The sequence below is a fragment of the Coturnix japonica genome, chromosome 8, assembly GCF_054131305.1.
Source record: "Coturnix japonica strain WE chromosome 8, WE-NBRP24, whole genome shotgun sequence".
NCBI lineage: Eukaryota > Metazoa > Chordata > Aves > Galliformes > Phasianidae > Coturnix > Coturnix japonica.
In genome coordinates, this window is record NC_140670.1 from 9,460,432 (window position 1) to 9,482,086 (window position 21,655).

A 21,655-nucleotide genomic window follows, 5' to 3' on the forward strand; every position below is an offset into this window, starting at 1 on the left:
GTGATACCCATGCGGTTGGCTAGCTAAGAACAACTGGTTAAATGTGGTCCTCTGGCAAATAATTGTCTGCTCTTTCTTCTTTACAATCTTAACAACACGTACAAGCTTCCTGTAGTGTTAGTTCTGCTTCAGCAATTGAGTACCCCTACGTGTGTGTTTAGAACATGTTGTTCTTGTAAGGTGTCTGTGCAGTGGATCCATCCCTCCCAAGAATGGAACCAGCTGCTGGACTCGTTTAAAGTTCAGAAATAGTTCACAAGTTGAAACTGCGTAGGTAGTTGTAAGCCATTAAAAATAAATGTGTGAAACAGTTACTGACTTTAAACAGCTAAAATTCTTTGAGACTTGAGCAGCCAGAATCTGATCTTGTGTATAACAATGTGAGGATTGTAGTATTTATTTTTTTTTTCAGTTTAGACTGGCTGTCACATACATAAAGCTGATGTGCTGAATAGCCCAAATTTATAGAAGGCAAGTCTGCTCAGTGGAGAGAGAGCAGAAGTAACTTCTTGATATATTTCAAAGCAATTATTGGAGTTTTTCTTAATTTTTCTACGCTTTCCCATTCCAGTAACTGAGGACTTAAACTGAACAGTTGTGTGCAATTATACCATAGCACTACCCAATTAACCACCCAAGGTAGCACAGCTCCCAAATGATGCGTCTCAGCAGCAGCCCACATCCGTTAACCAGGGGGCTGTAGTATTATTCCTTTGGAGTGGTGAATCCTTTTTATGTTGCCTGTATGCTGTTCTAAAGAACAGGATTTTTCTTTGTGTCACATGCTCATTCTAAAGATGAGTGTATTTGTGCCAATTACTTGAGACTATGAAGTCTTTTTTCTGTTTTTCCCGTGTGTGGTTTGTTCCTTCTTTCTCCCTAGTGAAAGTATAACTAAAATTTGGATGATGCCATTTCAATTCCTTTTATCATCTGAAACAGCATTTGGCTTCATGTGCTCTTCTCCAGCAGTAAACAGATTGCTTTGTGCTTGCTCGCTATCTTGGCCCAAGTCTTCCTTCTGATTGTGTGCTTGGGGTGGTTGTACTGTCATCGGTTTTGTAATGTCCTGGCCATGAGAGAAGAAAACTGTTACTTCAAGGTTGTTATATGTGCCCACTTTTAACTGATTGATCTTATTATTTTCAGCAGCCCTAGAAATTTGTAGTGCAACTATTTTGGTATCAAATGATAAAAGCAGTGTCCCTTTAGTTTTCTCCAAACTATGCTGTATCTCGTTATCAAGTTCTCATTGTATCTGGGGTCACCAAGGGGTATTGTCAGGTGACATTGCCAAAGCAGTCATCTCTGGCTGTGGATTGCTGTCAGCAAACACTGCAAATTTGATTTTCCATGTGGCTGAGCAGCATCAGCTGGCTTTTGTCGTTATTGCCGGAACCATTTACAGGCATCAAGGATAGTACTGGCTGCATTCCATTGCTGGCATTGGAACTGTTCCCTGCCATTGCAACTCTTCAGTCATTCATCCTCACAAATGTTTCTCCACCACGCGTATTGAAACAGCAGCAATGCAAAGCACCATTCCCTACGGACACTGCAGTCTCTTGTGCAACAGGTTTGAGAGCAGCCCTTGCATGTTTCTCATCACTTGCAGAATTGGTAGGATATACCATCCTTGCCTGTTGTCAGCCTCCGGTAGTGACAATCTTCCACACTGTTAGCAGTGTTCTTAACACTTACTCTTCACCTGGGAGAAAAAGCAACTGATTCACTAGAAAAATCAGGGGCTTCTGTGGTGGATAGATTGCCCATGCATTTCCCTCTGAAGAGGCTGAGATTCTATCCCATCTTTTTCTCTCCTCTAGATTTTGCTCCTTTTTGTGCTGGAGACGTTCTGGGTAGTAGCGAGACATTTGGTTTTGTGCTAATATCAGATAGATATGATTCCAATTTTCATAATGGAGATGGAGTGCTCACATCTGTGCAGCATCCTTCTCACTGATTATGGCTGATGCATTAGGAAAGACTGAGTCTTAGAGGTGGTGGGGCTGTTAAGAGAATAGGTGGTCTGGTGAAATTGCCTTTCCATTCAGATTAGATTCTGCTTGATGGACTTCTGAGACTTGTTTACCTGATGAGGCTTAAAGTTAGTGGACAGACTGACTTCTTTTGTGTTTTTTCTTCCATCTGTCATCACAGAAAATGTTCATGACAGATATAGAGAGAACTTCCCATGTTACTTTTCCAGCTTACTTTAATTGGAGTACGTACTATTGACTCAGTGTTGTTACTAATAGTGTTCTCTGGTCTTACATAAGAGATTAAATTGCTTCAATTGTGTCAGAGAAAATGGTTCTAATTGATAAATATTTTGATTTCCTCACTGTTTTATTGTTGACAGGGTGTGGTCTTAGATGGAATGGATTTTAGCATTAAAGTTTTGCAGCCAACATCAGTAAACCTGGTTTCAAAGGGAGCATGTTTGAGTATCAGTTTATTATGCCTTAGATGATGACTTTTGAATGGTCAGTGCAAAAGGCTTTTTTTTGTTTTGTTTTCCCAGCAGTGAGTGATGGGAAGCTATTAAGGGGTATTAAATCCGACCTACCTCACCAGTCACAAATCTGCAGAATCCTCTTCTCAGCATTCTGCCACCACTTCAAGGGAAAGAGTTGAGAAGTAGGCACAAAATCTGTGCATGCAAGCAACTCATCTGTGATTACTCATCAAACTTCTGTTCAGTCAGAGTCTTTGGAACCCTTCGCCCTTTCACTTTTTGCCCTGGTCAGAGCGAAGCCATTCACTGCAGGATTGTGGAAGTGCTTTGTGAAACTATAATAATTTGAGGCCAGCTGCATTGGTTTCAAAGAGCTACTGTGAAAAACAATAATTACAGGGTTTTTGTTTGTTTTCAAATAATTGTGCAATGGGTACATTTCTTTTAGAAGGCTTTTTTTTTTTTTTCTTTTTTTTTTTTTCTGTGTATTGAACTTCACACCTATAACAGCATGTCAGTAAAATCATTCAGCAGTTGTATGCTCTCCTTTTCTATGCAGAACTTAGCATTGTAATTACATGTAATTTAATGGTTCCATTAGTGAGAGAGTGTAGTTTGTGCATTCTGGTACAGTTTACTTTAGTTATCTTGTATACTGGGACTGCAGCATGAAGTACTCAGAACACCTCTCTCTTGCCTTCCACCCATTGCAGGTCACAGGCAGAATGTGTTTGCATATCATACAAATACTGTGTCTTTGTTGGCATGAAATTCAACTGAGTAAAGAATGCTAACTGTAATGATGTGTAGCTCAATTATGTTTCAATGAAAAAATTGGTGTAAGGTAGAGGCCTTGGAGTTACTGTTTTGTAGCTGCTTCACCTCCTTGTGACCTGGGCTTGAAATAGAATAGCTCCCATCTTCCAGCATTTACTGCCAAGATATTCTGCTTCTATGTAGAGGGAGAAGCCGTTTTGTCTTTTGAAGGAGCTTCTCCATGGGCTTTTGAAGCCATTCCAATATGGCTTCAAAACAATTTCTTGTTGCCTTTTTCATTGAGTTTCCTGTATATTTATTTCAGTGATCTATGCAGAAAAGGATGTGATTAATTTGAGAATATTTGGGTAGAAAGATTCCCATTTCCCTTTCATTGGCTTTAGGTCATAAGCATACAGCTTTCTTTTGATCAATTGATCAGGCAAAGCAAGTATTCCCTCTTTAATGTTTTAATAGATGAATTAAGAGCTTTGGTTATTGCAAAATGAGCATGACAATCAGCTTTGAATGTTGATTTTAGAAGTGTATTATTCTTTTAACGTAGCTACACATCAATGAATTTCATTAAGTAGTAGTTGGTCTTACAGGTTGGCAAGCAAAAAAAAAAAATATATAAAACAAGCTATCTTATAATGACAAGTAATGCTTTTGTGTTTTATTTTGCGACCTAGTGCATATAGTCCTTCTGGAAGCAATAATTGATGGAATTCTTTTAAGTAAATAGAAAGGAAAAAAGCTCAATAGGGGAAAAAAAGCAGAAAGAAACAAAATGAGTGCATTTATTAAAACTCAGCAAACCACCAGTTGCCACTGGACATCTCTCAGCAGTTTGGTGGGTGCTTAGAAGCAATAGCACTGCATGAAACAGGTTTCATATAAATGGTGACTAGTGAGATATTCATGTTTGCTTATGGTGCTGATAGAACTCCTTGCAAAAGCAAAGTGTGAATCGTTGTACTGTTCATTTCTCATTAATGATCTCATTAACCTATTGCTTTCTTCATCAAAACACTTCTTACCAAAATACATCTGCACATATAGGGGGCTATCTTCTGTGCCAGCAATATTTTAGCTGTTTTTAACTCACTAAATATAACTGTTTAGTGTAAGTTCTTGTGTATGGAATTGGGAGGTTGTAGTGTTACAGAGTTCTAACCTGGCATTCAGGCCAGCAGTACTTCTTACAGAACTCTTCTATGGGACTAAACAGCCTGTCTTCTTTACTAAGTGTTTTGAGAACTGCATTGCATCACATTGAATTACATACTGAACAGCACAGCACTTCATTCTCCTTCAGTCTAGCAATTTAAGTTTCATACTGCCATGAGTTTATAGCTCAAACTTCAGTTTGAAATGTTTGGAAGTGTTAGTTTTATATTTTGTCTTCCTCTTAAAATGTTTTTCTGTCACAAATATTTTACTTCTGTCCCTCTTCATTGCCTTCAGCCCAGAGATGTCATTTGGAAATGAAATGAATTTAGTTTTTTCCACTTGAATCCTGTGATAGGTTGTAACAATCAGTCTGTTCCAGCATCAAAGGAGGCAGTCAACCAGACACTATTTTTTTTTTTTTTTTAAATCTGCAATCCACTGTATGAAAAATGGATAATTCCTTGAATACTGATGAGATTAGATAAAAACCAGAGATCATAATTGTCTTTCACTGAGTTTATTTCTGAAACGTCACCATGAGGTTGTCAGGGAAAACCACACATTCACTTCAGCAGAAACTGATAGCTTCCTAAAAGAAGCTTTCCTAAAAGTCAGTGCAAGGGTCAGGATGTTTCAAGTGCATGGACAAACTAGAATGAGTCTCATTCTTGTAGGCATTCTTCAGGCTGCTTTCTTATATGCTCATGATGTCATAAATATTTAAATACTTCAAAGATTCATTTAGCAATAGGAAAGCCTTCTTGGTAGGATATCATTTCTCCCTGGATATTAGCTTTAAATATATTTTAGTCAATCTTTCATTGTTTAACTCAATGTAAACACACACTGATAAACCAAATGGTCCTCCTTAGGAAAGGAGGACGTGCTGACTTTCAGTGTAACCAAAAATGAATACAGTACCATTATTGGGCATTAGGTTCAGAATTTCAAGAAACTGGGGACCTAAGTGTTTCTTAGGCTTACAGTTTTTTTTTTTTTTTTCTTTATAGACATGAAGAAACTCAGTAGCTTTAGCACCATGTCAGTTTGGTTGAGAGGTATGTCATACATAGAAGTTGTGGACCCATGCTTTCTACCATGTTACATTAGTTCCTAGTTTATTGTTTTGTTGAGTAATATTAAGCATGAAGTATTTATTAAACTGCTGTCAATTTAATAATTAAATTACCATTCACTTTGAAGTATCTGAAGCTCTCAGGTGAGATATGATGATTTGCTGCATCTAAAACAGGTGCCAATAGCTTCTACTGACCTTGTGTCAATGTCAGAGTAATTTCTAATGGTTGTAAACTTTCTAAATTTAAAATCACATTTTAGATCATGTGTTGATTCTCACAGCAGAATTTTTAAAAAACACATTTCAAAGTACAGTTTTGTAGAAATAAATCCTGATCAAGTACAATAATCAGAGATTATTTGTATATTGAAGTAATAGCTCCAAGTTATTACTAATCTGGGAAGCACTATGCAGGATGTGGGGGTGGAACCTCCTTTAAGACTGTGAGGCATTTACAGTCCGTTAATTACAAGGTGCATTACTCACACGAAGGAATTATGTACTGCTGTCCATTGTTCACACTTGCTGCTTTAAAGGTACTCAGGATATCCATCATATTTGTACATGCTTTACATATTCAATTATAAAACTTTACAGAAACTCTTGTATGCGTACCATTAAGCACAACTACCACACACACATCAGTTGATCATTCTGGCAAAAGTTTATTCATTGTGTGTTGACATGGTGTTATAACATCCAAGATTACAACTTTAATAGAAAGCCATAAAATCAAAAAGAGGTGTGAGGTGATGTTCTTTGTGGTGAACTGGCTTTGGTAAAATGCCAAGCCCAGATCCACTATCTGTGTTTTGCTGTCAGCATTATTATAGAATGTGTTATGCTGCATGTATTTACATGTAATTAAAAATATATATTAAAAACATGAAATCTGGACAGTTAGAATATGTATTTTGAAGAGCGATTGGAGTTGGTGTAATTCTATGTCTAGTAGTGGAAATCCTCCTCTAAAGCTGTTTCTCTTCTGCTATATTCTATTTCTAAATAGAAAGAGTAAAATTAATTGCATTGACAATAAATGCATCAAAATGCATACGTATTTATTCCGGCTTGCTTTATTTTCTTTCCAGAATGGTTTTAGGATTTACTTTTTTTCTTCCTGTTTCCTGCTGCCTTATGGTATTGCAATTTTGAAGTTTTACCATAGTAACAGATGTTGTACATCGAGTGGGGTGAGATTGGTAGTCCTTGTCAGTCTCCATTGACTGCTGAGTTCTGCAGGGTACAGGTGACTTGCCAGCACTGTTCTGTGCCTGGGCTAATGTGGGTTTCATATTTTTTGATAGTTTGGATTTTTTGGGAGGAAGGCTGCCAAAAATGAATTACATCATCAGGAAATTATGGGGTTTGTTGTTTTGTTTGTTTGTTTGTTTGTTGTTTTTTTATTATTTTTTGGTGGTGTACTAAGCAGTAGAAAACACTTAAATTGTCTTTTTAAATTATCTTGAGCTAATGCTGTAGTCTGGGCAAAGCCACTATTATGAAGTGCAAAGGCAGCATTGTGTGTTTCTTCATTGTGTTTGGGGAGGCTTAATCCTGGCTGGTGTGAGAAAGTCCTTTCCAGTTGCAGGAGGGCTCCGTGTAATGAGTTGTGGGGTCCTTTCCCAGGGCTTACAAAGAGAAATGCACCTACAAAACATGAAAACGGAGTGAAAATCTCAGTTTTTCTGAAGTGCATTGGTAGATTTCCTCATGCTTTTATCTCTGGAAGTATTTGGAATTCCAAGTGAAAATCTTATATGAGGAATGTGTTTTTGGTGTGGTACACCCCCATAAATGTGTTTGTCGTGAACAAACTAGATACCATTTTTTATCTCAGACTGCTTTACAATGAAACATTCTTTTGAAGACAGAAGATATTATAAAATAAAACCATGTACAGAAATCTCTGTTTTTTCTGTATTTGAGATCAAACAAAATATTTCAAGATAGCAGGCTAGTGCATGGTTTTATTGAAATTATATTTCCTGTTCCTTCCTATCCTTTAACTAGATGGGCAGAGCTTCCTTGGTGCTTGCAATGTGCTATAGTGAGAGCTTTTTTTCCTGAATATTATGTGGGGTAAAGGGGAGACATGGAACAGACTTTGCTCAGATAGGAGTGCGTAGGAGTGCATTTGGGGATGGGAGGAATATGGAGTGCACGTTTTACAGGTCAGCAGTCTTTCAAAAAACATTTTTTCCCCCATTTTATGCACTGCATTATTCTTAGATTTATTTTCAGGTCCACTTGAAATGTAGCATGTAAAACCCAGGTCTGTGAACTTGTTTCTCTTTTGCCAGCACTTCTGTGCTTTTAAGCTTTGAATTTGAAAACAGTGTGTTAAAAGCTGGCTGTTTTGGTGAATGCTTTCATTGTTGTATACAGAAACAAACCAATATACAAAAATCTTTGACAACAAAACTCAATTATCTTTAGCTAATTTCTACACATTTTTAAAGGCTGTGAAGCCCTGTTTGGGCCTTGAAGTGTTTCTCTACCTGGAGCTAATTATACTTCTGTGCAGTATAATTAGGATGGGTTCTGCAGTATGAGTGCCCAGGGAAACTGCTTTGGGGTCACCTTGACTGATGCAGTTTCAATAGGAACTTCCTCAGGTATGAGGGCTGGATTTGAGCTGTTTAACTGAGCCAGTGGTAGTATTTCCCTGCTTCCATATTTCACCTTTAGAATGTTCAGGCTTGGTTGCCTTCTGGGTATTGAGAATTCCTGCTGTGCCTTTTGGTTGTATATTACAATGCTGCTAATATATCATGCTTTATAAGTTACTTTTAATTTTTTTTTAAAGTCATGCTGTCAAATATTGGGAGGTAAAAAATAATAGAGCTTGCATCTAGATAAAAAACTATTTAGTATTGCAAACCTTAGAGACTGTGCCTTCTCTGCCAGCATATTGCCACTCTGTCAAGAGCTGCAAGTGACTGATTTCATGGAATTCATTTATTTATTTATTTTCCATTGGTGGACTGGAGCTTTGGTGTGCCTTAACGTAGTTCATTCACATGAAAGAGGGGAAAATAGAATGTAAAATGTTTTCCTAAATGGCCACTAACAATTTTCTTGCTGAAACATGTCGACCTCTCTGTTACGTGCCTTAAGGTGTCTGCTGTCTGCTCAGTTCCCATCAAGTCTGTATTCTTGATACTAACCAGTCGCATGCTTCTTCCTGCAAGTGTCTTGCGTTTGCCACTGTTGCAATACAGGAACTTTGTTGCTCTTCTTGATGGGGAGAAACGTAATAGGTATGACTATGGGCTTTGCTGAGGTTTAAGGCTGTCTTTGGTTCTTGGACTCTGTTGGTAGTATCTCCATACACAGTCTCATTAGACAGCTAACAGTGATTGTGAGCCTTTGTACTTCATGGAATGTGTTGTAAGGTGTCACGGGAAGTCACCTGCACACTCAGTAGGTGGCAATTTCTGCTGTCATTATTGCAGTTAACTTCATTGCTTTTTACATATATTAGGAGAGGTTTTTGTAAGAGACAAATTTAAACAAAATCTGTAATACATCTGGTGGTACCTCTTGTGATAGATGACCCATTGGCACATGCAAAGGGTTCGATGTCAGCCTTGTCAAGACTGATGATCGCCAATTGAATTTGAATTTAGCACAGGAGTAAGGAAAAGTACTTGGCAGAGTGATTAATTACATCTGATAGGAATCAATAATCCTTTGCCAGTTTCTATATACATTCTTATTGGAGTTATTAATCTACATAGCCCACAATATTTTATACTATTATATGTGGGAATAGGAAAGGATGTGTAAATGTGGTTTAAAAATGTAGGTGTGTGATAGGATCCTGTAACTAACAATTACTTAAGCATGCTGTTGAAAACGGTTAACTGTGTCATGCTCCAAAAAAGAGCCATATTCCTGGAATAAATTCGCTAAGTTTAAGCTCAGAACAGCAAGAAAATAACGTCGGTACTGTAATGATCTGTATTTTTGCTCTTTCTTGAAATAGAATGGATCATCAGGCATCTAACAGATTTTTTTACTAATAATTCATAGAGGAAGATATATTTTAATGATACTTAGCTTCAGTCTTCTTTGGGAGGCAGAGGAGGAAACTAATCAAATTTCATCTGTCTTTCTACAGCTAGAAAAACTATTTCAGGATTCTAAGAATGATAATTAATAACATAATTTTAATAGGTATTGTGCTTTATGTTTTATCAGAGTAATAGCAATGGATGTTTGTGTTGTCAGACTGTGCCTCATTGTAAGATAAAGCCCTTGAGAGAAGCTTTCCCTGAATATTTTTACATAAGATCTGATTATTTTCAGCCCTGCTGTTTGAATTTTCTTTTGGCATCTTATTTCAACCTAGTGTTCCTAAAGTGCTTTCAAACAGAGTGCACTGGAGAGAGATTTAATATCTAAGAAATGGTACTTAAATTTATTTGTACAGTCCTGAGCAGAGCACTCAAATACCAGGGAGCTTTTGGAAAGAAGAAGGTTCTTTTGTTAAAATTCTGCTTCCAAATTGGGAAGAAAAAAAATCCTTGCTGGCTTTCTTCAGCTCTAAGTGAACTCTTCCACCTCTCTGCCAGCAACACCAGCCTGCTGGAGATCGCTTCTTCTGAAGAGTGTGAACATTCTTCTGTGTAGTGAATTTCCATTGAAGAGCTCTTAAACATTGGGAGCCTAGCCCTATTATCTTTCTGCTACACTACTGTAACAAAAACAGGTTTTTCTAAGAATGAAAAATGAAATTGAATTTCCAGACACTCTTACTTGTGATTGAAGTTAGATACACTAAAATGACCTAAGAGCTTTTGGCACCGAAAAGATACAGCATCCTTCTACGTTTCTGCCTGTGTGGCTTCAGTTCTTTTCATCTGATCTTGTAAGGAATTGATTCAGCTCACTAAGCTTGTAGAGAATTAATACAAGAGGAGGTGTGAATAGTTTACTTGTGTCTAACTGAGTTGAACAAGTATTGTGTGTGGTAAGTTGATACATGAATGTGGGAGGTCTATTCTAACCCAGGTCTTTCTGTAATTCTGTGAATTTTGTTCCACTGATTTTTACATAGAACATAGCCCTATTTTAAAAGTATTAAACAAAAGCCTTGTGCTTTATAAAGTGCTCTCCAAGTTGGTAGAGCTTGAAGAGGCTATCTGACTTCTGGCCTGCATTCTCCTAAGCCAATTGACACTATTTTACGTGATGCAGTTATCTTAACTCATTGAGTTCTTCAGTTAAAACTGTAATTCCTGCTTCACAGGAGAGTGCTCCTTCTGTTTGTCTGTTGTTTTTGTCACCTAAGTGACAGCAGTCTGCAGGATAAATGAGAAAGCTGATTCGCCTGTTTTCAAATCTCCTCTAATGATTTAAACTGCCAAATAGCTAGTGGTTTGTTCTGAATGTAATATTATTTAATGGAGATCCTTGAAAGAATTTAAATGGTGAGATAAGGTGCAAGCTATTAGAGGTCAATTTGAATTCTTAAATCTGCCTTTCGAAGTTCATCTGCATATTACAACTTCATCTTGTTGTCTGTCAGCTAATGGACTATGTATGAATATGGCTGCTGAGTGGTGGGCTGGACTCCTCCTTCTTCCCTTGACTTCACTGAAGTCACTGCTGATCTACATCAGTGTAACAGCAATACAGGTCAGGTTCTGTTACACTTTTCTTGGAATCTTTTCTCAGTATCACATACATTCTGCTTGTGTTATGCCAGATGCCTTCACAGGTAAGAGTTATGTTGAGGTATAAAGGCAACTTAGAAGACTCCTTGGGGTTTTTGTTTCTTAGATCACATGATTCATTTAGCCCTTCTTCAGTATATTCTTATTTTATATAAATTTGTTTTTTCCTCCCTCCCTGTTTATTAATGCACTAATTTGAATGTCCCAAACTCAGAAATAATTACTTACTGTTAATTTTTGATGAAAAAAGTTATTTTCTATTTTTTCAGCATTATTTCTTACTGTTATTATATTCATTTTTTATTAAATGTATGCATAAACTACTGCACTGCAGAAATATTTCTTTTTAAAGTATTTTTACATCCTTAACTTCATTGCTTTTTCCTAGTGCTTAATCATGTTGGGTTAATCGTAAAGGACAGAACAATATGAAAACAAACAACAAACAAAAATTCCCCATTCTGTGTTTTTAATTGTATAAAGCTCCTAAACTGTGGTCCTCTCTGTACACACAGCATGATTGTAGGCAGAGGAATAGTTTACATCTTTGACTTCTGGAATTCTCTGAAGCTGTTAAACTGCATTAGCCTCCTGTTGCTAGCAAGCACTTTAACTTCCATCAGTTAAGTTCCAGAGCAATCTGAGATGAGGGGAGGGAAGAATATGGGTTTTAAGTAGATTTACATGGAAGTACCAGTGATGATGAATAAACATATCAAAAATGCAAGATTTTAGATTTTCAGAAGTTTTCTTGCAAATCTGGAATGCCATTTGAAAGTGACAACTTGTTGAATATAACCCTGTATGAAGTCTACCTAGCTTAAGCTTGGTTTGAAAGGCTGCTGAGTTAGGACCAGTGGTACAATTGCTCTTCCTGTTATTCTTTTATTCTGAATTATTGGATTTGGCAAAGTCTCCAGAGGAACAAATAGGAAAGATAGTTAAGCACAAGCTGTTAAAATAAATTTGGAAGTGGTTGTACTGTTATTACATCAGGAAGAAAAATACCAAGCAAAGAAGAGGAGAAACTGATTTTGGTTTGGCACAAATGTAGAGTGCATACAAGACAAAACTGCGGAGCGACAACAAAATGTTTTGTACTTGGAAAGAAACATGTTGTTATTGGGTAAATAAGGCTTTGCTAAATACACAGAGTGGGGCATTAAAACACTAAAACAAAATACAAAGAAAGTAAGTTTTTAGAGAAGAGGTGGAAAAATAACTGCCCTAGGTCTCCTATTGTGAAACCAAAAAGTGAGACTGTATGCTTTTGTAGCTTCTCTGATTCTTCAACAGTCCGTAAGGGCAGTGTGTTAAACAGAACTGAACCTTTAATTACATTTTAGCAGTGGCAGGAGGTCAATAATAATTGTAATAAGAGCATTTGTGACAAATCAATTATGTAACGAAAGCAATTATAACATCATTAGAAGTTTGATAACCCAATAACTTTGTAATAATTACTTCTCAGTTACTCTGAGGGAATAATTTACCACAGGAGCTGCTGTACTACAGCTGTATTCATATTAAAGGCATATTTGAATCTCATCGTTTGTTTGATCCTTAGCTGGATAGTTGGGCAGAGAGGAACCCAATGAGATTCAGCAAGGGCAAAGGCACCTAGGGAGAAATAACTCTTTGCATCAGTACAGATTAGGGGCTGACCTTCTGGAGAGGACCTCTGCAGAGGTGGCCTAGGGTGTGCTGGTGGACAACAGCTTGGCCATGAGCTAGCAGTGTGCCCTAGTTGGCCCATAAGGCCAGTGGTATCCTGGGAAGTATTAAAAATCCATTGACCTGTGGCCAGCAGGTTAACAGATGTGATCCTTCCCCTCTGTCCTGCCCTGGTAATGCCACATTTTAGAATACTGTGTCCATTTCTGGTCTTCTCAGTTCACAAGAGCAGGGAACTGCTGGAGGAAGTCCAATGGAGGACCACAGGTAGGGGCACTTATGAGGGAACCTGCCTAGCCACTTTCCTGTGATCCCTACTCTTGGGCACCTGCTTTAGCAGGGGATTGGAAGAATTATCCTCAGAGGTCACTTACAACCCTTATGATTCAAAGAGTGGTCAGGCACTGGAATGTCCTGTCTGGGGAGGTGATGGAGTCGCTGTCCCTGGCAATGTTCAAGAGTCATCTGGGTGAGGTGCTATGAGATTTAGTTAGTAGCTTAGTGGGTAGTAATGGCGATAGGGGAATAGTTGGACTAGATGATCTTGTATGTCCTTTCCAACCTTGTGATTCTGCACAATTCTGTGATTGGATTTGGAAGAGTAGTTAGAGAAATATTCCATTTGGTTAGTAAATATTCCATTTCTCTAACTGGATATTTCTGGGTCCCTGGGTTTAGAAAAACAACTATGGTGTGCCCTTAAAACAGAAGGATAATAAGGAGGTGTTTCTGATACTTGGTTTTACATTTGTGTTGGATCAGTGCTCACTTGATCCGAGGCAAGGGGAGGGCTGGGTAAGACAGGAGAAGAACAGGAGGCTGCTTTTGACAGCACTTGGCAAAGGCTATATCCAACACAAAACTGAAAATTATTTCATTTCTTAAAATTAACTTGCATTACCTGATCATATCTGAGATCCACCACTTCCCTTCAGCATGGTACACATAGTAGAAACAAACTGTGGACAAGGTGAAAGCTTTTACTCTTGGGTGATCTTTGCCTACAAACTTAGTGTGAGCTCATGAAAATGTTTTATCTAACTGCTCTGAGTTCCAGGTCTTTTTTCCACTGAAAATTAGACTTGGATTTTGTTGAAATCCAATTTAAATGTGACTGGCAAATGAGACAGAAAAAATTTTCGAGTGTCTTGCAATACATGATAAGAGCTGGACGGACTTCTCCACCTTCACCTTTTTCCCTTTTTGTTAACTGAAGAGCGTTAGCGTTGCCTGTTCTTACTCTGATGTATGTTTCTTGGCAGCTAAAAAACAAGTTGTTTTAAAAATACCTAACAATTATGGAAATGAAACCTCATCACCAGATAGAAGGAGGATTATTTGAAATTATTGAAATCTGTCATGTTTATCTTAATTTTGTGATGTCTAGAATAAAAAAAAAGTATGTAATCTGTTGGCTTTTGATACATGATTTAAGTAAGCTTGCAATTCCTGTCAAGAATACAGCTTTCAGAAGCACCACCTGATACTTTCTAAATAAAGAAGCAGTGACTCGGGATTCTTAAAGCTTCTGATGTAAGGCATGGTGATATATCAAAAGGTATTTTTGAAAATATATCTCAAAAATACCAGGCTTTCCTTACATGAAGATAAAGATTAATTTTATTATATTTATTTTATTTATTGTTTTCTCCCATGAATTGAATGAAACTTATTTCTGGGAACTGTGCTTGTAAAAGCAAGTAAAGATTGTGTTCTAAGATTGTGTTAATGGGGTTTGTTAGTTATGAAATTGTCCTGGCGCAATGAAGAATGATCATTGTCTTTCAGGAAAGTCTGTATTTCAGGACTATTGGCTGTCATAAGCAAACATTTCTAGTTCTACAAATACAGTGCATTCTCTAGTAGCAAACGTTTTCTAACCTACAATGATATGAATTTAAATTCAGAAAAGGGTATGAGAACAAAATTAAGTGAAAAATGTCTTAGTTATTTCTGAGCCTGATGAGGCAAAGCAATGTATGTTCAATTCATAGTTTCTTATTCATTCTCATCATTACATTGGAAGTTAGACTGTGTAGCATGTAAGCAATATTTTTGCTTGTTAGACAGTTTTGTGAGCTGTTACATTTACTTTGTAAGTATGAACTTTGTTTTGGAGGTGTCCAGAATGTTGACTGTGGTCTTTTTCGGACTAGATACTTTATAGGCAAGTGGAGTAGCAAGTCAGAATAGTAATGCTAGAATTACAGTGCTGTCTTGAGAATTAAAGCAACCAATTGTAGAGTATGATTTTTACTTATCTTTGAGAGATGACTGTTGTGTCTTTCCACAAATGTACTTTTCTAGCTCCCAGAAATGTAGTTGATGAAATGGGGGGATTGTGGGATGTCACTGATCCACAGAAAAAACATCCTTTTCTATTTTTATTTATATGTGCATATTGGCACACACCTGTATGGGAAGCATTTAAAATGAAGTGCACTGAAGAGTTGAGGCTGATTTTCTGTGAGCATAATACAGCAAACAAGTGACAAACCTCAGGTCTCCTGCTCTTCCCCCAGGAAGCACCATGAATTTTGTACCCTGCATTCAGTGTGCCAAAGTGTTTGTCTTTGTTTAGATTTAGTGCTGGTAAAGTAGACCTTACATTGGGTTCCACTGGTATTTGACTTTTTGCATCTTGTTTCCCTCATAACACGTCTCCTCATCTTCAGATTTCACAAGTTATTTTCTCCCCTCAGGTGCCTAATTGTTAAAAAAAATAAATATGTTAAAGCCTATAGAGCCTGTGGGATCCTATTAAAAACTGCTCTCCTGATGTGAAATTTTTGTTTAGACTTTCAGCTGGGATTTGTCAGTTAATCAGCTTTTCATTTGATTAATACATGACATATTGACTTTGTTTTGTTCCAGGTTCTCAGTCAACATATCAGGAAGTACCAGGTTTAATTACAATTAAAATTCTAAATTCATCAAGCTGTTATCTTTCTGAGACAAACTTTTAATCTCATCAAGTTAGTGAAGATGCATTTTCTATAAACATACCCAGGCTGGCATTAATTACATTACTATCCTTTAATTCTTTGTTTATGAAAATATAACTGGATTATAATTTGTTTAAATGACTACACAGACTGGAGAAACATTAAAAAAAATAAAATAAAATAAAAAAATCCCTCTCTGGAGATGGTCTTTCAGTCTGGTTTCAGAATGATTCAAATCATTTTTGTTTGTTTGTTTCTTTTGGACATTTGATTCATGTCAGATGCTGTAATGTTTTTAAACACTACTAGTACTTCTTTGCTTTGAATGGAATGCTTAGTTTTGAGTAGGATTGGCAATAGGCATGTACTTACTAATTGGTGGAAAATGTCTCTTCCTGCCTCAGCTGAGCTCTTTGTATTTCTTACAGGTTGTAGAAAGGTGTTCACAGAAGTTGGAGGCTACGACCAGAAGTGCCACGAGCTCTGAGGGTGAGAGGCTTATCTTTTCTGTTTTGTTACTCTGGACACAAAATGTTTGTTATGGCAACAAGAGATGCATGGTTTAATGATAGTAATGCTAGCTCAAGAGTCTTTTATCTATTATATGGAGTTCTTTGACAGGAACTTTGAACTGGATAAACTTCATTCCTTGGAATTAATCCTTGTTTGTAGCACTGAATGAATTCAAATCAAAACTTAGGAATAGTTTCTGTGTTGGTTTTTTTTTTTTTTTTTTTTTTTTTTTCCCCGTAGAGAAAAGTCTGTTTGAGACCTATGTGTCATGAAACAAGTAAGAAATTATTTTATGTATATCTATGGTATCAAAACATAACTTTTCACATGAAGCATATGTCAAAACTATAGTGATTTTTTTTTTAGTATAAGCACTTCTTGGATGAAAAACTAATTTGAAAGCCAGCAGAAAGGAAGTAATTGAATACTTAAAGCAGTGTGCAGATTTTGAAGATATTTAGGCAACTAAAGTCTTGTTCTCTTGGCTCTTATATATGAAATTAATGGAGAGTCTGGATGCTTTTTTAATATGCCTTCAGGAAGTGTTTTGTTTTGAAGGTTCCTAAGTCAAACATTAGTATACTCCTAAAAGGTAAGTTAGATATCAGATTACTGAACATTCACATTAACTAAAATAGGAAGTGAATCATGTTCATTGTTGTTGCATGAATATCACTTTGCCAGAAAAGCAATGTGGACATCTCGCTTTCAGTAGGAGCTGTAGACTTTGGTCATATTTCTACAGTGCTTCTTGTGGATGCTTTCCCCCCCCCCCCCCCTCCAGTGTTTTGGCTTTTTTTTTTTTTTTTCCTCCTTTCCCTTTGCAACACATGGAAGAAATGTATTTTTTGAATTTTTCTGAAATGTTTGACTACTCGTGCTAGTGCTTCTATTCTGAAATACCTCCTTTCCCTCTGGCTGGAGAGGATCTGTTTCACTTAGGATATTTCTGTTAAACATCACTGAAGACTGAAAAATAGCTTGCAGCAAAGTGCTCCTGTTCATCCTGCCACACATCCTATTGTAGCACTGTGCTAAAAATGCTGAGGGAGAAGATGCAGTGCAGCACATAACACTGAATTGCATCTTAGGGGGAAGTTTTTACCCTACTTTTATTTGCCTAGAGATTAAAAGCCACATGTAGCACCTGTTCTTTACTGTCTAATTCCTGATGTGTTAACATGAGGCACGTGAGGATGCTTAAACTGGTTGTAACAGTTCAGTTATATATAGTTTTATACAGCTGAAATAATTGTATTATTTTAATATGATTCTACATTTTGATATAATTGCTAGCCCATGTTTCAGCCTGTCTTTGTAATTACTGTGGACTTACTGCTCTGTGATTGGATTTCAGAAGACAGTGAGACAAAGAAGCAAGGAAAACTATTGCAAAAATAAAAACATTTTGAATTAGGTGGAAATCGTAGTATGTGAGGGGCTTTTAGAGTAAGATTCAGTAATTAACTCTTTGTGGACTTTTTTAAACTCCAAAACTGCAGTATGTATTAGCATTAATTAACTTAATATTTCTCTGCTCCCTCCAGTGTAAGATTGCCTTCTCTTCAGTGCTTTTAATACTAGTATCTTGGTGAGATATGTGTTTGCTGGGGAGAGTTTCTACCACTTTCTGAAGTATTCCAGAAGAGGTAGCAGGATTTTTCCTACTGATATAGATTGTTTTCTCTTTTTTCTAATTACAAAACTATTTCTATTTCTTATTCTAAAATTCATTCTATTTAAACCTGATTAAGCTGTGCAACCTTTCTGCCTTTAAAATCCTTTCCCATTTCTTTTCTGTTCAAGAAAAGATTTATGTGATCCTTCATGAGGGCAGGGTAGGTTTTTCACAGCTCAGGTAGAACAGTGGAAAGATGTAAAGGATCTCTAGAAGCCCTTGTGTTTATCTCAGCATGCAGATGGAAGCAAGCTTAGAACATGTTGCCCAGTGAAGTCACCATTCACCTTTAAAGACTGTGATTTAGTGGCCCTGTTTGGTTTTGTGTTTCTTTTTGCTTTTAGACAGTGACTTTGTTGCAAGTAAGATCACTTGGGAAGAGTAATTAGAATTTAGACACGGGAAGTAATGAGTTTAATGACCAGCTCACAATACTTAATAAGAGACTGATTGAGTTGTGCTGTCTCATCTGCTGTACTAAACAGGGTACCCTTGTGCTATATTTTGTTTGTCTGTTCTTTCATCGCTTCTGGAGTCCTAAAGTTGATGGATGAGTCTTGGCTAGGTTAGGGAATTGCGAAGAGCCCTCCACATTCAAAATTGTCACTGAGAGGTGTCCCTGATGTACAGTATGCTCCCTTCATTTTAGGTTCAGTTGGAGCTCTTTTATGCGCTTTCTGTAGCTGTTTATCTGTTCTTTACTAGTCTGTAATTTTATGCTGCATCCAAATGTTATGATATATAGTATGCTACTGGAAAATGCTTGAAATGGTATACTCCAAGATGTACCAAAGAGTACTTAGGTCCTGTAATTTATGTGCAAAGGGCTAAACAAACGTTAGTTGCATATTACCTGCTTTATTCAGACCATATGTACTGCCTTTGAGGGGAGCTGAATGCTGGCCACTGATGACTAGGTTGAAGAGGCACCTTTTCTCTTTAGTTCAAAGAGTACAGTTCTACTGTGAGAGATGTGCACCAGCAATTTGAACTACTGAAAGAAATTTCCTCTTGATACTGATTTGTTTGCTATACTTTATGTACCTTTCTAATTTCTGTAGCAATTATTGCAGTCTCCTTTCTTAATGGATGGGTTTAAAAGCTTATAGCAGTGTCCTACGCAGTATATGTACTGTATCCCTTTAACTAAGAAAAGCACAGATTTCACACTGGAAGTTGAGAGAGTGTTCGTTGTTCCTATTAAGGGCTTAAAGCACGTTATTTACAGCTGGATGTTATAATGTAATTAATAGGAGGTAGCCAGAGAGCACTCTTTGACTAACTGATTTAAGGCAATTGAGCAGCAGACAACTTTAGCTAAAAATGTCAATTTATGAATGTGGTTTGGGTCAATAGCAGCAGTATCAATTGCTTCCAGAAATCAGGTCACTGGACTTTATTCAGTGCAGTAATTTAGGCTAATTTGTGTCAAGACAACAGTTTTTTTTCTTTTTCTTTCTTTTCTTTTCTTTTCTTTTTTTTTTTTATGCAGTGCAAATCACTTGTTCATTTAGAATCTTTCAGTCTTCAAAAATTTTTGATGAGTAGTCTGGTCTTGTATGTGGAAGTGCTGAAGAAATGCTAAATTCATCGGTTAGCAGTGTGAATTCACAATTCTCTGCTATGCCAATACATCTTCTACTTGTTTGCAGCAAAATCTACAGATTCAAAATACTTTTGGGACAAAGGAGATGTTACAGCTAATCTGAAAACAGAATTTATTCTCATCTTGTGTTATGAATTACAAAAATGCATAGAGCATGCAATGAGCAAGAGAGACAAAATAAATTACACCGTTGTCATTAAAACTTAAGAATATTCCAGTTGTATTTGGAGAAAGAAAACACAGTACTATGTTTTGGTTTTCATCTTGCATGCTTCTTAGTATTTTTAGTATGATACCATAAGTTTTCTTATCTGCTTAAGGCTATTACATGTGAACAGCAATTTTCACCTTAGAGCTAATAATTCATTTCCATGAATTATTCAGAACTGACTGAGAAGAGATAGAGATAAAAGTTCAGCCAAAGGTGAGAGGACATGTGGCTGATCAGGAAGGGGAGAGGAGCCTCTGTTCCTAACCTGCTCTGTGACCTTGGGCAAGTAACTTAATCACCAGCTTTCTCCATTATTTCTCTTATCAGATGCTTCTCTTGGCTCCTTAACCTGTGAGCTGCTTGAAGCAAGGATTGTATCATGCTGTTCACGTGCAGCACGCTGGGGCCCTAATCTCAGATGAGGCTACTGTGTATTACTGCAAAACATGGAGAACCAGCGCAATTTGTGTGTATCTGTGGGAGGAAGATTTGTAAGATGGAAAAAAGTAAAATAAAGCAGTTGCATTGGTAGCTTATCGCTTATCCTGGGAGTGCGTATCGCTAGAATGACACAGGAAAATTAATGCCCGTTGTACTTGCTTTAAACTGTGACATTAATGGACTTGCTAAAATTGTAATAATATATGTCTTTTAAGGAGTCATTCTGGCAGTCTGACAAACCACCATTTAGCTCTAACAATCAGTTTGATCCTCATCCTGAGCCATAGACTTGATTGCTTCTCGAAGACTGAAGTTGCTAAAGTGTCGGGTTAGAATAAATTAAGAAATTCAACTACAGAGAGACAGAACAAAGTGATGAGAGGTTACTGTTTCCAAGCTTCTGCTGACCGGGTTTGCACCATCCTTTCTGCCATCTCCTTTTCTTTAAATCTTAGCCTTGCATATCATATTTGTCACAGTAATAATTTGAGCTTGTCCACCTCCCACACAGAGATGTTTGCTTCTTCCCTGCCTAATGCACTGCATAGAATTATTCTCCTAAACTAATCTGTCAGCTTGTTCATTATCCAATATCTGACAGGAATGCGGCTGTTAAACACGTGGGAGTAAAGTTTTTGGAATTTACAAGTTTAGGCTTCTGCTCAGTGAAAGCTCTTAAAATTTGTGGTGCTCTTTCAAAATAGGGACTTTTTCAGAGAGTTGTTAAGAAGCAAATAATTATCACAATTTGTATGATATACTTTTTTTTTTTTTTTTTTTTTTTTTAAAGAACACAAATATAGATCCCCTACCTTGTCTGCCTGCTGTGTGGTATTTTAACCTCTATTCTTTGTGTAAAAACTACAAGCACCTTAGTGTTTAGGCTCTTTTTCCACTTCTCTTTGAACAGTGACAGAGCATACCTAGTGCTTTTGTTCTTTACTCAGATGTTGCCATTGATGCTTAAAATCTTGCAAAAGTGTTCGTATACAAAACCTAATAATTGCTTATTCCAAACTTTATGTGAGGTAAAAGATATTGTCTCTATCTTGAAGTAATGATTTATTCTGTGGATGAAGACATGGTTTTCTTAGAAGTGGACTTAGTAGCAGCAAACTCGAATAGTATGTTTGGATGAGGAGGGAGGTTTTAAGAAAAATAATGTCATTTTCAGTCAAGCAGTCAGCTTAACTCTTGTAAGAGTGATTCATATTTCTGTGGAGACAGGATCATACAAAGTTGAAAGTCTAGCTTCTAAGTAATTAATGTTTGAAGTTATAATGTTCAAACTGAATACAGGGATACGTTTAAGATTCTACAGTGCAGTGTTCCACTGCTCTTTCGTATCCATTGGAGGACATAGTTTATTACACACCAGTTCCCTACCATTTCTGCAGAACTACTAGGACTGTGCTTTTTGTGTGAAGAAAGCTTACTG

At 37.0% G+C, this 21,655-nt stretch overlaps 1 protein-coding gene across 2 annotated transcripts in view; it reads left to right on the forward strand.

Moving 5' to 3' along the window:
• Nucleotides 1–21,655, forward strand: part of LOC107315661 (uncharacterized) — a 225,333-nt gene that overhangs the window by 40,256 nt on the left and 163,422 nt on the right. For both annotated transcript variants that reach the window (XM_085554025.1, XM_085554026.1), the window contains exon 2: nucleotides 16,197–16,257. In XM_085554025.1, the coding sequence (XP_085410151.1) occupies nucleotides 16,197–16,257 (61 nt within the window). The remainder of the gene's footprint in view (nucleotides 1–16,196; nucleotides 16,258–21,655) is intronic.